Genomic DNA, 16,872 nt, shown 5'->3' on the forward strand with positions numbered 1-16,872 from the left:
ATATGAGTGGACCCTTATTCACCATGCAGAGCCATACTTATTTTGGTGAGGCTTCACACAGGCCTGCAGCTCATTGCAGAGTCAGGGCCTTGTATAATAAAGAATGTTGTTATGAATCTATTATTATCATATGCTCTGCAGTTCCTGTACACCAACTATTGTGCTATACAATGTGGACAGGGAGTCAATACAGAAGCAGTGTTAGGAATAAATTCATAGGAACACAGCAATTCTGTTTGATTACGGATTAAATGCAAGTAAGCATGCTTTTGTTTAACATTGCAGTTTATTAGATTTAAGCACACACAGACAATAGGTTTAGAACATTTTAGATATCTACCTAACATTTGGAACGATATTAGGTAATTAACAGCAGATTCAGAGTAGCCAGTTGCTTACCCACCATGGAGAAAAGGTATTAGGAAAAATATTTTTTAAGATGGCTTTAGAGGTATGTTTTAAAGTATATTTTATTAGCTAATTTATTTATAATTAATTTTTATAAAAAGTATAGGCTATAGTGAGCCTACTAAATTATTACTTTTTAAATTTTTTAATAAACTTTTAATATTAGAGGCGACTAGATTTAAGGTTTTTTTATCCATTTTTTTTGTTTGTTTTAGTTGTTGACTTGTTTGTTCTTTTTTTTTTTTTTTTAAATTTTGATTAGCAGAAACTGCCAAATGTTCCTCAGATGTTCTTGTTAACTGCTGGAAATAGCCTACCTTGCTTGTCACCATGAAAGGTTTTCCTCCTTCCCCCGCCGGTGATGGCTCATCTTAAGTGATCACTCTCCTTACAGTGTATATGATAAAACCCACTGTTTCATGTTCTCTGTGTGTGTATATAAATCTCCCCTCTGTATTTTCCACCAAATGCATCCGATGAAGTGAGCTGTAGCTCACGAAAGCTTATGCTCAAATAAATTTGTTAGTCTCTAAGGTGCCACAAGTACTCCTTTTCTTTTTGTGAATACAGACTAACACGGTACTGTTACTGCTACTCTGAAACCTGCCAAATAATTATGACCTTGCTTTTGGAAGCCTATTTTTAAATTCACCCTTAACTATGTGGTGTTTTGTTTTATTACTTTATAGTGGGTGAGTGCACATAATATGATTGCAATTAGTTTGATCATATTCTGGGGTATATACAACCCTTAAATTCAGGACAACAGCTACGGTCCTGAAAAGAATACTGAGAATAACCTTCCAATGTTTTCTGGCCACTATGCTTCCTGGGGAAGTAACAGTTACAAGTAAAAATGCTTTGAGGTGAGCCAGACAGTGAAATAACAGCTGTAAAGAGGTCAACTATTCAAATAATAATCCTATTCCTTTAATTTCAACAATATATGTATTTACCAAGGAATATATTGATCACCCCTCTGGCATGACACTAGAAAACAATGTTTGAGCATAACTTCTAGCTGTAGGCCAACAGGGTAACGCAATTTTCTTAGCTATTTATGTTCATGACAGTATTTATGCTACTATGCTGAGAGAAAAATAAACAAAAATGGAGCCACTGGGGCCTTTCCTATTTCATTAAGAATGGGGTACATGAAGTGGGAACTGACGTTAGCTAAATGGTGGGGAAAAAACAGTAAGCAATTTAAAAAAAACCCCAAAACTTCCAAACTTGAAGACTCAAACACTCAAGTACAAAAAATATGACAATTTTTTAAAATAAATTAAAAAGAAGAATGTAAATACCTGCAACATGTTGATCTGTGTTCTGGGTAACAGCCGAGGTAAACTCACCTTCACTCAGGTCAGCTAGTTTCTCTAGATCAGCAAGCTGTCTTTGAATTGAAATATGTTTCTCTAAAAGTTAAAGAGATTTTCAAATTAAACACTTCTGCTTTCACATATCAGTTATTTTTCAGTTTATATTGTTCTTCTGCCAGCCACTTCAATTCTAATGTTAGCTGAGAGGGAGTCTTGTGCCAGCTGGAATAATATTTTGTATTCTTCATCTTTAAAACTTAAGTCTGATGAAAGTGCTATAGACAGAATGGAATAACTTATCTGAATTCCTACATGTTCCAGATTTATTTATTTTTGTATTTTAAAGATATTCAAAAAGCTAAACTGAAGAATTTCACACAATGTTTACATCTTATATTTGTGGATTCTTTGCTGATGCCATTCCATAGACTGAGAGCACACCATGAAAAATGTTGTATGCAAATGCAAAACTGTCCTATGAGCTGTTTGGCAAGCCCAATATATCACAGATATACTTTACTATATTAGTACAAAGTACAATTATTAATACAACCATGGCACATTATACACCTCAAATCCCTCATCCATTTCTGGGCTGTTTTTCTGGCAGGGTTGAGATTAAATCCCTCTAAAATTACTTTCAAATACTCAAAAAGAACAGGAGTACTTGTGTCACTTTAGAGACTAACAAATTTATTAGAGCATAAGCTTTCATGGGTTACAGCCCACTTCATCGGATGCACAGAATGGAACATATAGTAAGAAGATATATATATATATAGATATATATATGCACACACATACAGAGAATGTGGAAGTTGCCAGACAAACTGTAAGAGGCTAATTAATTAAGATGAGCTATTATCAGCAAGAGAAAAAAAACTTTTTGTAGTGATAATCAAGATGGCCCATTTAGACAGTTGACAAGAAGGTGTGAGGATACTTAACCCATGTTTTTGTTTTTTAAAGATGTTCAAAAAGCTAAACTGAAGAATTTCACATGTTTACATCTTTTATTTGTGGATTCCCATGTTAAGTATCCTCATACCTTCTTGTCAACTGTCTGAATGGGCTATGTTGATTATCACTACAAAAGTTTTTTTCTCATGCTGATAATAGCTCATCTTAATTAATTAGCTTCTTACAGTTTGTATGGCAACTTCCACCTTCTCTGTATGCATCTATCTATCTATCTATCTATCTATCTATCTTCATACTGTATGTTCCATTCTATGCATCTGATGAAGTGGGCTGTAGCCCACAAAAGCTTATGCTCTAATAAATTAGTTAGTCTCTAAGGTGCCACAAGTACTCCTGTTCTTTTTGCGGATACAGACTAACACGGCTGCTCCTCTGAAACCTTTCAAATACTCACAACTTCTCTTGCTTTTACTAAATTCGGCACCATTCCTTACTGACAGATAACTAGTCTGGCTGTTGCCTTTACATACTGTATTGCATGGCTCTGACACAGGAGACCCAGATTCATTATAATATTTGACTTTATAGTAGTTTTCCACTTTTAAAATCTTTTAAAAACCTTAAACTTCACAGTACCTTATGAGGTAGGGAAACTGAAGCAGAGATTACATTACTTGCCCAAGGCCAGGGAGCTCGTAAGTGTTGGAACTGGAATTACAACCCAGAAATTTCTAGCTCCCAGTTCTGTGCTCAATACAATGCCTTTCTCTAGTCACTGTCATGTATCTGAACCAAGAGAATGAAAAAGGTGGCACTTTCAGTTACAATATGGATGCAGACCCCAACTCTTTCACAACATGACTTGTTTTATGCTCCTGTGTCAGTAAGCGCCTTAGAAGAGATTTCTAGAAATGATTCAGGGGAAAATGCCAGGTCAGATGAAAAACATCTGAAATCCAGGGCGTCAGAGGGAGTAGAGCCTTTTCTTTGTATCAGTATATATTTGTGGCTGCAATAGAACCTGGAGCACAACCTGTACTAAGAATGACATTTCACATCCTTTCCCCCTCCCCTACTACAAAGATTCCTGCAGTTTATTAGCAAACCTCTTGGAGAATCAGATGAGGCATCCAAAATTGTACCATCAGACTCCCTTATAGACTCTTGTTCTGTTCTTTCCTCTTTGTTTTTCATTTCTGCTTCAGACATGTACACATCTAGTTTGTTATCCATTTTTCCAGACACAACCACGCCATCTTAAAAACAAAAAAACGGAAACCAATCAACTTGTTTATATAATATTTGAATGACATGTTAATTATGGTTTCCCATTCTTTCCTGCTACATATCACATATGAAAAGGATTGCAGTGACTTTGGAGAGAGGAGCATAACTCAGGGTACCTACATCTCATTTTTGAAAAACAGCCAGTAAAATTTATTACCTCCGACAGAAAAATCTACTCACCCACTCTGAACATGGAGAGTCTGATGTTAATGAAATATTTATATTTCACTTGCTTGTCAAAAATTAAGTTACTTATCCTGGGCAAGTAGAATTTTACAAAACTGATATAGGTTATTAAACAAAATTTGGATAAACATTACTTTGGATCGAGGACTCAGGGTATGTCTACGCTGCAAGTGAAGATGTGATCATAACATACGTAGGCATACCTGTGCTAGCATTATTCTAGATAGTATGGGTAATAGCAGCAGCAATGATATAGAAGAATGGGCTTCAGCATGGTCTAGCAACCAGGGTACAAGCACTTTGCGGACTTGTGTCTGTACTCTGGTTGCTAAGCTGTGCTGCTATGTCTACACTACTATTGTTACTCACGTTAGCTAGCCTCAAAAAGCATAGGTGTGCCTACCTGTGATACAGTCACACCTTTATCTGCAGTGCAGACACACTCTCAAACTAGATGGTTCTAATCTAGGCAAAAATGTTGTAACATTGTGACATAATTTCTCTCTCCTCCGTTGCATTTTCTTTAAGATAGGAGCTACAAGATATTACAGAGATAGGAGAGACATCTGCTATAAATGGGGATTCCCTTTTAAACTGCTGTTTATTTTTCAAAGCCATTTTTATAGTTTCTACGATCCAAAAGAAGAAAACATTCCTTTGGAATTTAGGATCTGTGGCCAAAAGAATACAGTGAAGCATTTGGAGAAAATACAGATGATGAACATGCATCCGACGAAAGGGGTATTCACCCACGAAAGCTTATGCGCCAATAGTCTGTTAGTCTATAAGGTGTCACAGGACTCTTTGCTGCTTTTACAGATGATGAAGTAAATTTTACTTTCTGGCAGATGGCAGAGCCTAAGATGAGTGCACAGGGAATGAAAACAAAGACAGAAAACCCCTGTCAGAGCAGAAACCCATAAAGCAGACAAGAATAAGGTATCCAAACTACAGGAATCTATTTTAAAATATAGCTAATTAGTACTTAATACTTTAAAATAACACATGTAGAGGAATTCAAGGGGGTGCGCACTGGAGATGGAGGCCAAGAAATGAATTTAGAGAATTTGATTGGAGAGGCTCAGGGTCCAAACTCAGTGGGTTAGCTTAATAATGATAAATGATCATGGGTGGCAGCTATAATAGGCCAGTGAAGGCTAAGCCGCAGTGGCCCTGCCCCTTATCCTTCCCCGAGCCCCCACCGTCTGCTGCTGCCTGCCTGCCATTGCTTGCTGCATCCCTCCTCCTTGGTACCCCGGCCTGGCGTGTCTGGGGCTGGCCTGGGGCTTGCGGGGGGCCCGGGTGCAGCCCATCCGGGGCGTGTCTCGGCCCGGGTTGGCCAGCATTGGCCTGGGGTGGCCGGTGGCTCAGCCCAGGGCGCAGCAGGGCCAGCAGCTCAGCCTGGCACTCAGTGGAGTTGGGGGGTGGCTTGACCCTGCGTGGCTGGGGTGGGCAGCCCTGGGGCTCCTGCAGTCACAGGGGGGTCCCCCTCAGGGCTCCTCCTGTTACGGGGATGGGGTCGGGTGTAAGGGGCGCAGCCGGCGGGCTAGCCTCCCCAAAGCGGGTGTTCACCCACCACCCATGTAAAAAAGGTTAACTGTTTGCAAGTGGTAGGAGCCAGTTATTCACGAAGAATTGGAATCTCTTTCAAAGTCCTATCATTTAGCAGCCAGCTTTTATAAGTGGAAAGTATATAGGCAAAGGGAAAGATTCTAGCTATTTGGGGATATGTTCTTATATTGTTTATCAATTAAATAAGCAGAGGGAGAATGGAGGAGAAATTCCATCATATATATAAAATTAATTAATACATGTGCCAAATTCAAATGAGATGTGACTAAATGTGTTAAGTGTGCTAAAACTGATTTAGTCTTCATGTCTAAATTGCTAAAAACCAAAATAATTAGCAAATGGTACAATTGTGTAGTCAGTTCATGCAGCAATAGAATCCGTATTTGAATGCTGGAACTGAAGTGCAAAACTGAGAGGACGAATTGTTTGAGCTTTCAGGATAAAAGTACAGATTATTGCACTCAAAAACTACACAATATGATACACCAAAATAAATTATTAAGAAAAGCTTAATAAAAAGTGAACTTAGAAGTGGAGCATTTAATTTGTTGTAAACCGTTAGGAACTGCATTGTCAGACAGAGTTAAGACAACTATCTGAACTGGTGCAACTTCCTATCCAGAGTGGGGACAAACTGGTTCAGACTGCATTGGTTTTGCTCCCAGAGGTGAGCAGAAGACCATGGGCCAGGTTTTCCAACACCTTGCACTGTAGTCATTTACAACAAGGGCAAAGCAAATGTAAAGTAGAGGTCTGTTCAGGACTAATTTTTAGGCCTGACCTCAAGAGCGTCACGTTGTTTTTCTGACCCGTTTGTTCCCCCTGAACCTGAGTCACCATTGTCCATGGTCTCAGCATGATAGCAGCTGGCGGTGCCACTGCCAGTGGCTGTATGCTCTGCTCCTGCCAACTGTTGCCCGTTGCTGCACCGTATGCGTGTTGCCGAGTGAGAGGTCCTGCAGCTCCTCAGTAGGCACACACAGTGCAGTGAAGTGGTGGTAGCTGCAGCAGGGCACACAGCTGCCACCACGAGCATGAAGAGAGTCAACTAAACCCATCAGAGTCCAATTGTTTTCCCATGTGGTTCAAGTCAAGTTGCATGGCTTTAGCGTAAAGCACTAATTCTGAAAAATAGGATTTCACACTAACGTTGTGCTTACGGAAATGACCTGATTTAGAAGGGAAGCGAAGGCAGATATAAATATATGAAGAAATGGGAAGTTGATAGTAATGAATATAAATCAGAAGCTATGAATTGTAGAAAATTAAAAAGGAAAGGGACACATGGAAAAAACTGTGGCACCCAGAGTTCTGAACAAAATGGCATTTCAGAATCCTGAATTTCATACAGGTGATGTGCTCCCAGGCGGGGCGCTCTTAACTGCACAGCATTAGTGGGGATTGTGAGTTCTGCAGAAAGATGCTTCTCCCAGCTTGTGCGCCTGGGGCAGGGAGTCAGTATTTTGTTTAAAGAAAAGGAGTACCTGTGGCACCTTAGAGACTAACAAATTTATTAGAGCATAAGCTTTCGTGAGCTACAGCTCACTTCATCGGATGCCAAATCCGATGAAGTGAGCTGTAGCTCACGAAAGCTTATGCTCTAATAAATTTGTTAGTCTCTAAGGTGCCACAGGTACTCCTTTTCTTTTTGCGAATACAGACTAACACGGCTGCTACTCTGAAACCTGTCAGTATTTTGTTTAGGAACAGAGACAGGGTGATTAAGATAAGAAAGGGCTGGTAATTAAATTAAGGATCTGGAAGTCATTAGATGAACCTGTAAAACAGGAATCCCACTGCCGGGGGTAGAGGTGTTGAAGAAATCCCCACCCCCTGAGTCTGTAGGAGATTCAGAAGAAATACAGCCAAGCCCTCTAAGCCAAGTTTACATTCAAAAAAGAGGGAAATGTGAGGGATGTAGGTGAAAAGAAGGGGCCAAAACCCAGGGATGGGATAGCTGTGGTATACAGAAGTTCCCACTCTACCTGTAGTACTTATGTGGCCACATCACCATAGTATCTGAGCGTCTCCACATCTCAGCCCCTCGGTGAGGTAGAGCAGTGCTGTTATCCCCATTGTACAGATGGAGCACTGAGGCACAGAGAAACTAAAGAGCAGATTTTCAAAGGTATTTAGGCACTTAGAGGGTTAGAAGGTTAGATGCTTTCTACTTCCCATGCCTAGCTGCATCTTTGGGTGCCTAAAAACCTTTGAAACCGTCCTTAAGGTCAAACAGGAAATCTATGGGGGGGGGGGGGAAATAGAACCCAGGGCTAGCTCCCTATCCACTGTACCAGCCTATCCCTCTGCTGCATGCTACAGAAGAGAGGGCACTGATAGATGGGAGCAAAACCAAGAAGGTTAGTTCTCGGAGACTCCAGCAGTTGGTCCCAGGTGATTGGGAAGGATATCATGGTTGACAGTATGAAAAGCAGCACAGTGGTAAGAAAGAAAGAAAGAAAGAAAGAAAGAAAGAAAGAAAGAGAATCAGATGCGAGGGATGACATGTTCTGCCCCAGGTTGAGTTGCAGAGCAATGCTTGCTGTGCAATTTTAGATTTTAACTGAAATACCATTTTGTTTTGTCATTTTTTATTCAGAGTTAAAGAGGAAGGAATTGTTGTCTGAGTATCAGATATGTTTAGGCCTCAAATTCTTAGGGTTTCAGTTGTATTCAGGGTGTACCGGGTTAACATTTTGAAGCTTTCTCCACAGCCACAAGGGCTAGAAACTTACTTTTTCTTTAAGAATGAAGGCTGAAATCATCACATATTCACTTGACAACAAAGAAGAGAAATTGCATCCACAGAGTCCATAAAGTTGACAATTACTGTCATTATTTGTATAATTCACTGGGCACTATCTGTTTGTTCAGTACTGCTCAGACAATGCCAGAAAATGTAGTCCTTGAGCCAATGCGTATAGTACTCCTTTTCTTTTTGCGAATACAGACTAACACGGCTGCTACTCTGAAATCTGGATAAGATGGCTCAGATATTTAGGTATGAAGTGTATAGTTATTGACCAAACGTTATCATATGTTCACTGTGATTTTAATGTCTATGAACGGAGGAGCTGATGGCAATAGAAGTTTTACTTTATTAAGGACTGGAAGATTGACCCTCCAATGTTCTTTCAAGAGGAAGGGCTGCCAAGAGTTCCTGTGTCTGTTTATTTTCCTTTCCTGCCTTCAGGCCCTGATATACCTTAAAAGTCTCAATTTTTTTCTCAACTTTAAAATGTGGAATTTTCTTTGTGTTTGGTTTTAAATATTCTCCTGTGAAAACTGCAACACAATGACTGTAGTGTTGTGTTCAAACCTTCTGGAAAGTAATTAGCTTTTAAACAAAAATGAAAGCGGTGTTGCTAACTCTCATGATTTTATAACATTCAAAAACCAGTCGGAGAACACTTCAATCTCTCCGGTCACACGATTACAGACCTGAGAGTGGCTATCCTTCAACAAAAAACCTTCAAAAACAGACTCCAATGAGAGACTGCTGAATTGGAATTAATTTGCAAACTGGATACAATTAATTTAGGCTTGAATAGAGACTGGGAGTGGATGGGTCATTACATAAAGTAAAGCTATTACCCATGTTATTTCTCCCTCCACGCCACCCTCCACTGTTCCTCAGACGTTCTTGTTAACTGCTGGAAATGGCTCACCTTGATTATCACCACAAAAGGTTTTCCTCCTTCCCCGCCTCCTTCCTGCTGGTAATAGCTCATCTTAAGTGATCACTCTCCTTACAGTCTGTATGATAAAACCCATTGTTTCATGTTTTCTGTGTGTGTATATAAATCTCCCCACTGTATTTTCCACTGAAGTGAGCTGTAGCTCACGAAAGCTTATGCTCAAATAAATTTGATAGTCTCTAAGGTGCCACAAGTACTCCTTTTCTTTTTTGCAAATACAGACTAACACGGCTGCTACTCAGAAACTTCTCATGATTTTGTCATGAGTGTCATGATAATTATTTTGCATGGTGTCAAGTATCAGGGGGTAGCCGTGTTAGTCTGTATCCACAAAAACAACAAGGAGTCTGGTGGCACCTTAAAGACTAACAGATTTATTTGAGCATAAGCTTTGTTGGGAGTGGACTACATCCATCCTGATTGAATTGGTCCTGTCAACACTGGTTCTCCACTTGTGAGGTAACTCCCTTCATGTATCAGTATATTTATGTCTGCATCTGTAATTTTCACTCCATGCATCTGAAGAAGTGGGGTTTTTACCCATGAAAACTTATGCTCAAATAAATCTGTTAGTCTTTAAGGTGCCACCTGACTCCTTGTTGTTTTTCTGATAATTCTTGCTTTCCTTAAAGTCCCAGCTCCTGGAGTCAAGTGAATATGTGATGATTTCAGCCTTCATTCTTACAGAAAAAGTAAGTTTCTAGCCCTTGTGGCTGTGGAGAAAGTTTCAAAATGTTAACCCTGTACACTCTCAAGACTCAAAAAGCCAAAGACTAATAAAAAGAACATCAAATCTACTATTTTACGTAATCTTATTATTTTAAAGCCAGTCTCGTGGTTTTTGTGAGCCTGACTCATGATTTTGGAACACTAGGGTTTGGCAACACTGTGAAAGTGACTTGAAGTGTCATTTTCACTCTCGTTCAAAATCAGATTCTAGTCTATTATTTGTAGTGGAGGTAACACCCTGAGGTGCATTTTAAACTCAGTCTAAACTCCTTGCCCTAGTAGGATGTTTCCAAAAGTTAAATGATCTATTTCAAGCTCGGTGAACTGAAAAAAAGTGATAGAAAGTAATCCACTAGATTTTTCTACAGTTGTTGCAATTGTTGTATTCAAGTGTTAGTAACAAAGTAAAAATATCCATTAAGATTTTAAAGCTAACCAGTGACCCTTAAGCGAATTGACACAAAGTGTCAGAACATATTAGTATTAGAGCTGATTGGGTCAGTATTTATTTAATTTTCTTTCTTTATATGGGAATTAGATACAGTGCTCCTGTCAAATAATAATTTCTAAGTTATTATCAGCAAAAAAATGAGTGTTTTCAGGTAACCAAGTAGCCCCTGGAATCACAGTTAAAGTTGCCACTCCTCCAAAATCTGAAATGGCACCCCTGTTAGATGTAAATGGTATAATTATTAATAATAATGCAGAAAGGGAAAAAATGTTTAATAAATATTTCTGTTTTCCATGGGGGGGAGGAAGGGAAACAGATGATCTAGTCAGAGCAAATGTCATGACAACACTCTTGCCTTTCCACTAATACAGTGGTTCTCAAACTTTTGTACTGGTGAGCCCTTTCACACAGCAAGCCTCTGAGTGCAACCCCCTCCCTTATAAATTAAAAACACTTTTAAAAATATTTAACACTATTACAAATGCTGCAGGTGAAGCGGAGTTTGGGGTGGAGTCTGACAGCTTGCATCCCCCCCACGTAATAACCTCATGACCCCGACGGGTCACAACCCCCAGTTTGAGAACCCCTGCACTAATATCTCAGAAGGATGTTAAACAGCAGCAATTAACGTTAGATATTTTAAAATCATTAAGTCCGGATACCTTGCATCCAAAAGTCCTAAAAGAGCTGGATGAGGAGCTTGCTGGATCATTAATTTGATATTCGATAGATTCTGGAGCACTGGGAAAATCCCAGAAGACTGGAAGAAAGCTAATGTTGTGCCAATATTTTAAAAGGGTAAATTGGATGACCCAGGTAAAGATAGGCCCATCAGCCTGATACCAGACAAAATACTGGAGTAGCTGATACAAAACATGATTACTAAGGAAATAAAAGAGGGTAATATAATTAATGCCTATCAACATGGGTTTATGGAAAATAGATCCTGTCAAAATAACTTGACATATTTTTTTATGAGATTACAAGTTTGGTTGATAAAAGTAGTGGTGTTGATATACTTATACTTCTGTAAAGTGTTTGACTAAGTACCATGTGCCATTTTGATTAAAAAACTAGAACAACATAAAATTAACATGGCACATATTAAAAGGATTAAAAGCTGGCTCACTGATAGATCTAAAAATGTAACTCTTAATAGGAAGTCGTCATTGAATGGGAGGTTTTCTTAGTGGGGTCCTGCAGGTATCAATTCTTGGCCTTACGCTATATAACATTTTTATTAGTGACCTGGAAGAAAATATAAAATCATGATTGATAAAGTTTGCAGATGACACATAAATTGTGGGGAGTGGTAAATAATGAAGAGGATAAGTCACTGATTTACAGCGATCTGGATCACTTGGGAAACTGGGCACAAGCAAACAATATATGTTTTAATATGCTAAATATAAATGTATACATCTAGGAAAAAGAATGTAGACCATGCTTACAAGATGGGGGATTATCCTGGGAAGAACTGACTCTGAAAAAGATTTTGGGAATGGTGGATAATCACCTGAATATGAGCTCCTAATATGATGCTGTGGCCAATGCAATGCAAGGATGCATAATACTGTGTCAAATTCTGGTGCCCTCAAGGATGTTGATAAATTGGAGAGGGTTCAGAGAGGAGCCATGAGAACAATTAAAGGAACAGAAAGTGCCTTTTAGTGAAAGATTCAAGAAGCTCAACCTATTTAGCTTAACAAAGAGAAGGTTAAGAAATGAATTGATTAATCTATTAGTACCTACATGTTGAAAAAATATTTGGGCACGTCTACACTGGCAAAGTTACAGTGCTGGCAGTTACAGCGCTGCTCAGAGAGCGCAGAAAGGAAACCGCTGTTGTGTGTTCACACTGTCAGCTGCCGGCGCAATAGCGTGTTCACACTTGAGGCAGTATTCAGAGCGGTGCATTCTGGGCAGCTATCCCACAGAACACCTCTTTCTCTTCTGCAGCTAAGACTTATGGGAAGGCGGAGGGGGTTGCGGGGCATCCTGTGTCCTGTCCCAATGCCCCGTGATGCATTGCTTTGCATACCAGAAATCCCTATGCTTCCATCCGCATTTGGAGCCATCTTTCAATGGTTTGTGTACTGCACGCCCTGCCTCTTTGGGCTGCAAGAACAGATCTCAAACTGTTGACCAGTATGCTGCTCGCTCTGACTAACATGTCATGAGTGGCAGTGGAGTTATTTGTTAAACTACAAAGGCAAGAGGAGTGTGACACTGATCTCGCCACGTGTAGTAGCTACAACACGAGATTGCTTGTGGCATTCATGGAGGTGCTGACCACAGTGGAACGCCAGTTCGGAGCTCGGGAAACAAGCACTGAGTGGTGGAATCACATCGTCATGCATATCTGGGATGACTAGCAGTGGCTACAGAACTTTCGGATGAGGAAAGCCACATTCATGGGACTGTGTGATAAGCTTGCCCTAGCTCTGCGGCGCAAGGACATGAAAATGAGAGCTGCCCTATTGCTAGAGAAGGGTGTGGCGATTGCACTGTGGAAGCTGGCTACTCCAGACTGCTACCAATTGGTTGCTAACCAGTTTGGAGTGGGAAAGTCGACCGTTGGACTCATGTTGACACAAGTGTGCAGGGTCATTAATCGCATCCTGCTCCAAAAGACCGTAACTCTGGGCAACATGCATAACATAGTGGATGGTTTTGCACAAATGGGCTTCCCTAACTGTGAAGGGAAGATAGATGGCACGCATATTCCAATTCTGGCACCAGACCATCTGACCACCAAGTAGATTAAATCACAAGGGGTATTTCTCAGTGGTCCTCCAGGCACTTGTGGATCACCGTGGGCGTTTCACAGACATTAACGCAGGCTTCTTTTGGAACACTGGCCTGTTCAGGAAGCTGCAAGCAGAGACTTTCTTCCCGGACAAGAAGATCACCATAGGGGAAGTCAAAATGCCTATTGTGATCCTGGGTGACCCCGCCTACCCCTTAATGCCAGGGCTTATGAAGCCATATACAGGGCAACTTAACAGCAGCAAGGAGCGGTTCAACAACAGGCTGAGAAAGTGCAGAATGACTGTTGACTGTGCCATTTAAAAGCCCACTGGCACTGCCTCTATGGGAAGCTGGACCTGGCCATATTCCTATGCTCATAGCTCGGTGCTGTATGCTCCATATTTGTGAAGGGAAGGGTGAAATCTTCACTCAGGGCTGGACCGCAGAGGCTCAGCGCCTGGAGGCTGAGTTTGAGCAGCCAGAGACCAGGGCTATTAGAGGGACACAGCACGGGGCCATAAGGATCAGGGATGCCTTGAGGCAGCAATTTGAAGCTGAAAGCCACTAATATTTGTTGCTATGCTTGTAATTTGCTTGTAATGCTAGGAGGTGATTGGTGCACATGATGCAATAAGGGGGTTTAAATTGTATGTTGCTTTGAAGTGCTCTTTTTGCTTTCAATTAATAGAATAAAGATTGCTTTCAAACCAAAACAATTATTTTAATAAAAGACAACAACCAGAGGAGAGAGTCAAACAAAAACCCCATCAGCAATGAGGGGGATGGGGGAAGGGAAGGTCCCAGGAGGAGAAGGGGTCCCAGGATGGATAAAGATTTGTGTATGTTCAGGGATTATATCCAACCTTCTCCTCTGGAGAAGAGCAGAGCTCTTAACTGCAGCACAGCCTGAATGTGGGTTCTGCAGAGGAGAGGTGCTGCTCCCAGTTTGTTCCCCTGGGGCAGGGAGTCGTATTTTGTTTATAAACAGAGGCAGGGGGAATTAAGATAAGAAAGTGCTCGTAATTTAAATTACGGATCTGGATGGCATGAGATGAGCCTGAAAACAGGATTCCCTCTATGGGGGGGGAGGAGAAGGGTGTTGAAGAGAGAACACAGGAGGCTCAGAAGTCTGAGCCAAGGTTACATTCAGAAAAGAGGAAGATGTGAGGCGTATAGGTGAAAAGAAGGGGCCAAAACCAAGTGAAGAGACAGCAGTGATTTAGAGAAGTTCCCACCCTACCTGTGGTAATTATGTGGCCCCATCACCATAGGATCTGAGCATCTCACAATGTCTAACCTATTTCTCCTCACATACCCTCTGTGAGGTAGAGCAGTGCTGTTATCCCCATTGTACAGATGGGGCACTGAGGCACAGAGAGATTAAGGGTCAGATTTTCAAAGGTATTTAGGCACCTAGTGGAATTTTCAAAAGTGGTGCTTTGTAAATCTAACCTGCATCTTTGGGTGCCTCAAGACCTTTGAAACTCTGTCCCTAAGGCACTGGCCTGAGCCAGACAGGAAATCCACAGGGAAGTAGAACACAGGTCTCTCAGGGCTAGCTCCCTATCCACTGGACCCCTCTCTCTGCTGAATGCTGGGAAGGGGGGGAAAAAGAGACTTGGATTGTCTGATAGATGAGAGCAAAACCAAGAAGGCTAGCTCTCTGACCCTCCAGCAAACTGTCCCAGGCTATTGGGAAGGATGTCATGGTTGACAGCATCAGGAGCAGCACAGAGGTCAGGAAGGATAAAGAAAGAGAACAAGAGTCAGGCCAACAAAAATGATTAGGGGTATAGAACAGCTTCCGTATGAGGAGCGATTAATAAGATTGGGACTTTTCAGCTTGGAAAAGAGACAACTTAGGGGGATATGATAGAGGTCTATAAAATCATGACTGGTGTGGAGAAAGTAAATAAGGAAGTGTTATTTACTCCTTCTCATAACACAAGAACTAGGGGTCACCACGTGAAATTAATAGGAAGCAGGTTTAAAAACAAACAAAAGGAAGTATTTTTTCACACAATGCACAGTCAACCTGTGGAACTCTTTGCCAGAGGATGTTGTGAAGGCCAAGACTATAACAGGGTTTAAAAAAGAACTAGATAAATTCATGGAGGATAGGTCCATCAATGACTATTAGCCAGGACAGGAAGGGATGGTGTCCCTAGACTCTGTTTGCCAGAACCTGGGAATGAGCAACAGGGAATGGATCACTTGACGATTACCTATTCTGTTCATTCCCTCTGGGGCACCTGGCATTGGCCACTGTCAGAAGACAGGAAAGTAGGTTAGATGGACCTTTGGTCTGACCCAGTATGGCCGTTTTTATATTCAGATGAGAGGAGAACACTTAACCCTGAGAGGGTGGCAGGTTCTGCCCCAGGCTGGGTTGTAAAGTAATAGCTGCTGTGAAATCTTATATTTTAACTGAAAACCATTTTGTTTTGTCATTTTTTGTTATGAGTTTGAGAAAAGGAAAGGAAAGAATAAGTGTCACATGAATATCGGATATGTTTATGCCTCAAATGCTTAGGGTTTCAGCTGTATTCGGGCCAATTGCAGGACAAAGAACACAGAAATTGATCCACAGAGTCCATAAAGTAGACAATTATTGTCATTATTTGTATAATTCACTGGGCACTATCTGCGTGTTCGGCACTGCTCAGACTATGGCAGAAAATGTAGTGCCTGAGCCAATGCATATAAGATTATTTAATTCTGGATAAGATGGCTCAGATATTTAGGTATGAAATGCATCATTATTGACCACGTTATCACATGTTCATAGTGTAATGTTAATATCTATGAGTGGAGGCGCTGATGGCAATAGAAGTTTTCCCTAATTAAGGACTGGAAGATTTGACCCGCCAATGTTTTTTCAAGAGAAAGAGCTCCTGTGCTGTTTATTTTCCTTTCCTGCCTGCAGTGACCCTGATATACCTCAGAAGACTAATTTCCCCCACTCAACTTTAAAATGTGGAATTTTCTTAGTGTTTAGTTTTAAAAATTCTCCTGTGAGAACTGCAACTCAATCATTGCAGTGTTGTGTTTAAGAGCCTTTTTAAAACTAATTAGCCTTTAGACAGAAGTGAAAGTAGTGTTGCCAACTCTCATGATTTTGTCCTTGTTTTCCTTGAAACCCCAGCTCCTGGAGTCAAAGGATATGTGATGATTTCAGCCTTCATTCATAAAGAAAAAGTAAGTTTCTAGCCCTCGTGGCTGTGGAAATAGCTTCAAAATGTGACCCCAGTGCACCCTCAAGGGTGCAGAAGCCAAAGGCTAACAAAAAGAATACCAAATAGATTATTTTTACATACTCTCATGATTTTAAGCCAATCTCATCATTTTTGAACATTAGGGTTTGGCAATACTGTGAAAAAGACCTAAAGTGTCAGTTTCACTCCTGTTTAAAGTAAGTTTCTAGTCTATTATTTGTGGTATGGTAACAGCCCTAGAGCCCCAGACAGTTGCAGTATAAACTCACAGAGCCTTGCCCTAGTAGTATGTTTTCAAAAGTTAAATGACCTATTCCAAGTTTGGTGAACTG

General features: G+C 40.7%; 1 protein-coding gene across 4 annotated transcripts in view; it reads right to left on the minus strand.

The window, feature by feature from the left end:
- Positions 1-16,872, minus strand: part of TRMT1L (tRNA methyltransferase 1 like) — a 50,129-nt gene that overhangs the window by 31,897 nt on the left and 1,360 nt on the right. For 3 of the 4 annotated variants that reach the window (XM_043490652.1, XM_038414938.2, XM_043490651.1), the window contains exons 2-3: positions 3,758-3,907; positions 1,716-1,826 (exon numbers count right to left, since the gene is read on the minus strand). In XM_043490652.1, the coding sequence (XP_043346587.1) occupies positions 1,716-1,826; positions 3,758-3,907 (261 nt within the window). The remainder of the gene's footprint in view (positions 1-1,715; positions 1,827-3,757; positions 3,908-16,872) is intronic. The other variant, XM_038414941.2, reaches the window with a different exon arrangement.

Source organism: Dermochelys coriacea, chromosome 8 (genome assembly GCF_009764565.3).
Source record: "Dermochelys coriacea isolate rDerCor1 chromosome 8, rDerCor1.pri.v4, whole genome shotgun sequence".
In the NCBI taxonomy this organism is placed as follows: Eukaryota; Metazoa; Chordata; order Testudines; family Dermochelyidae; genus Dermochelys; species Dermochelys coriacea.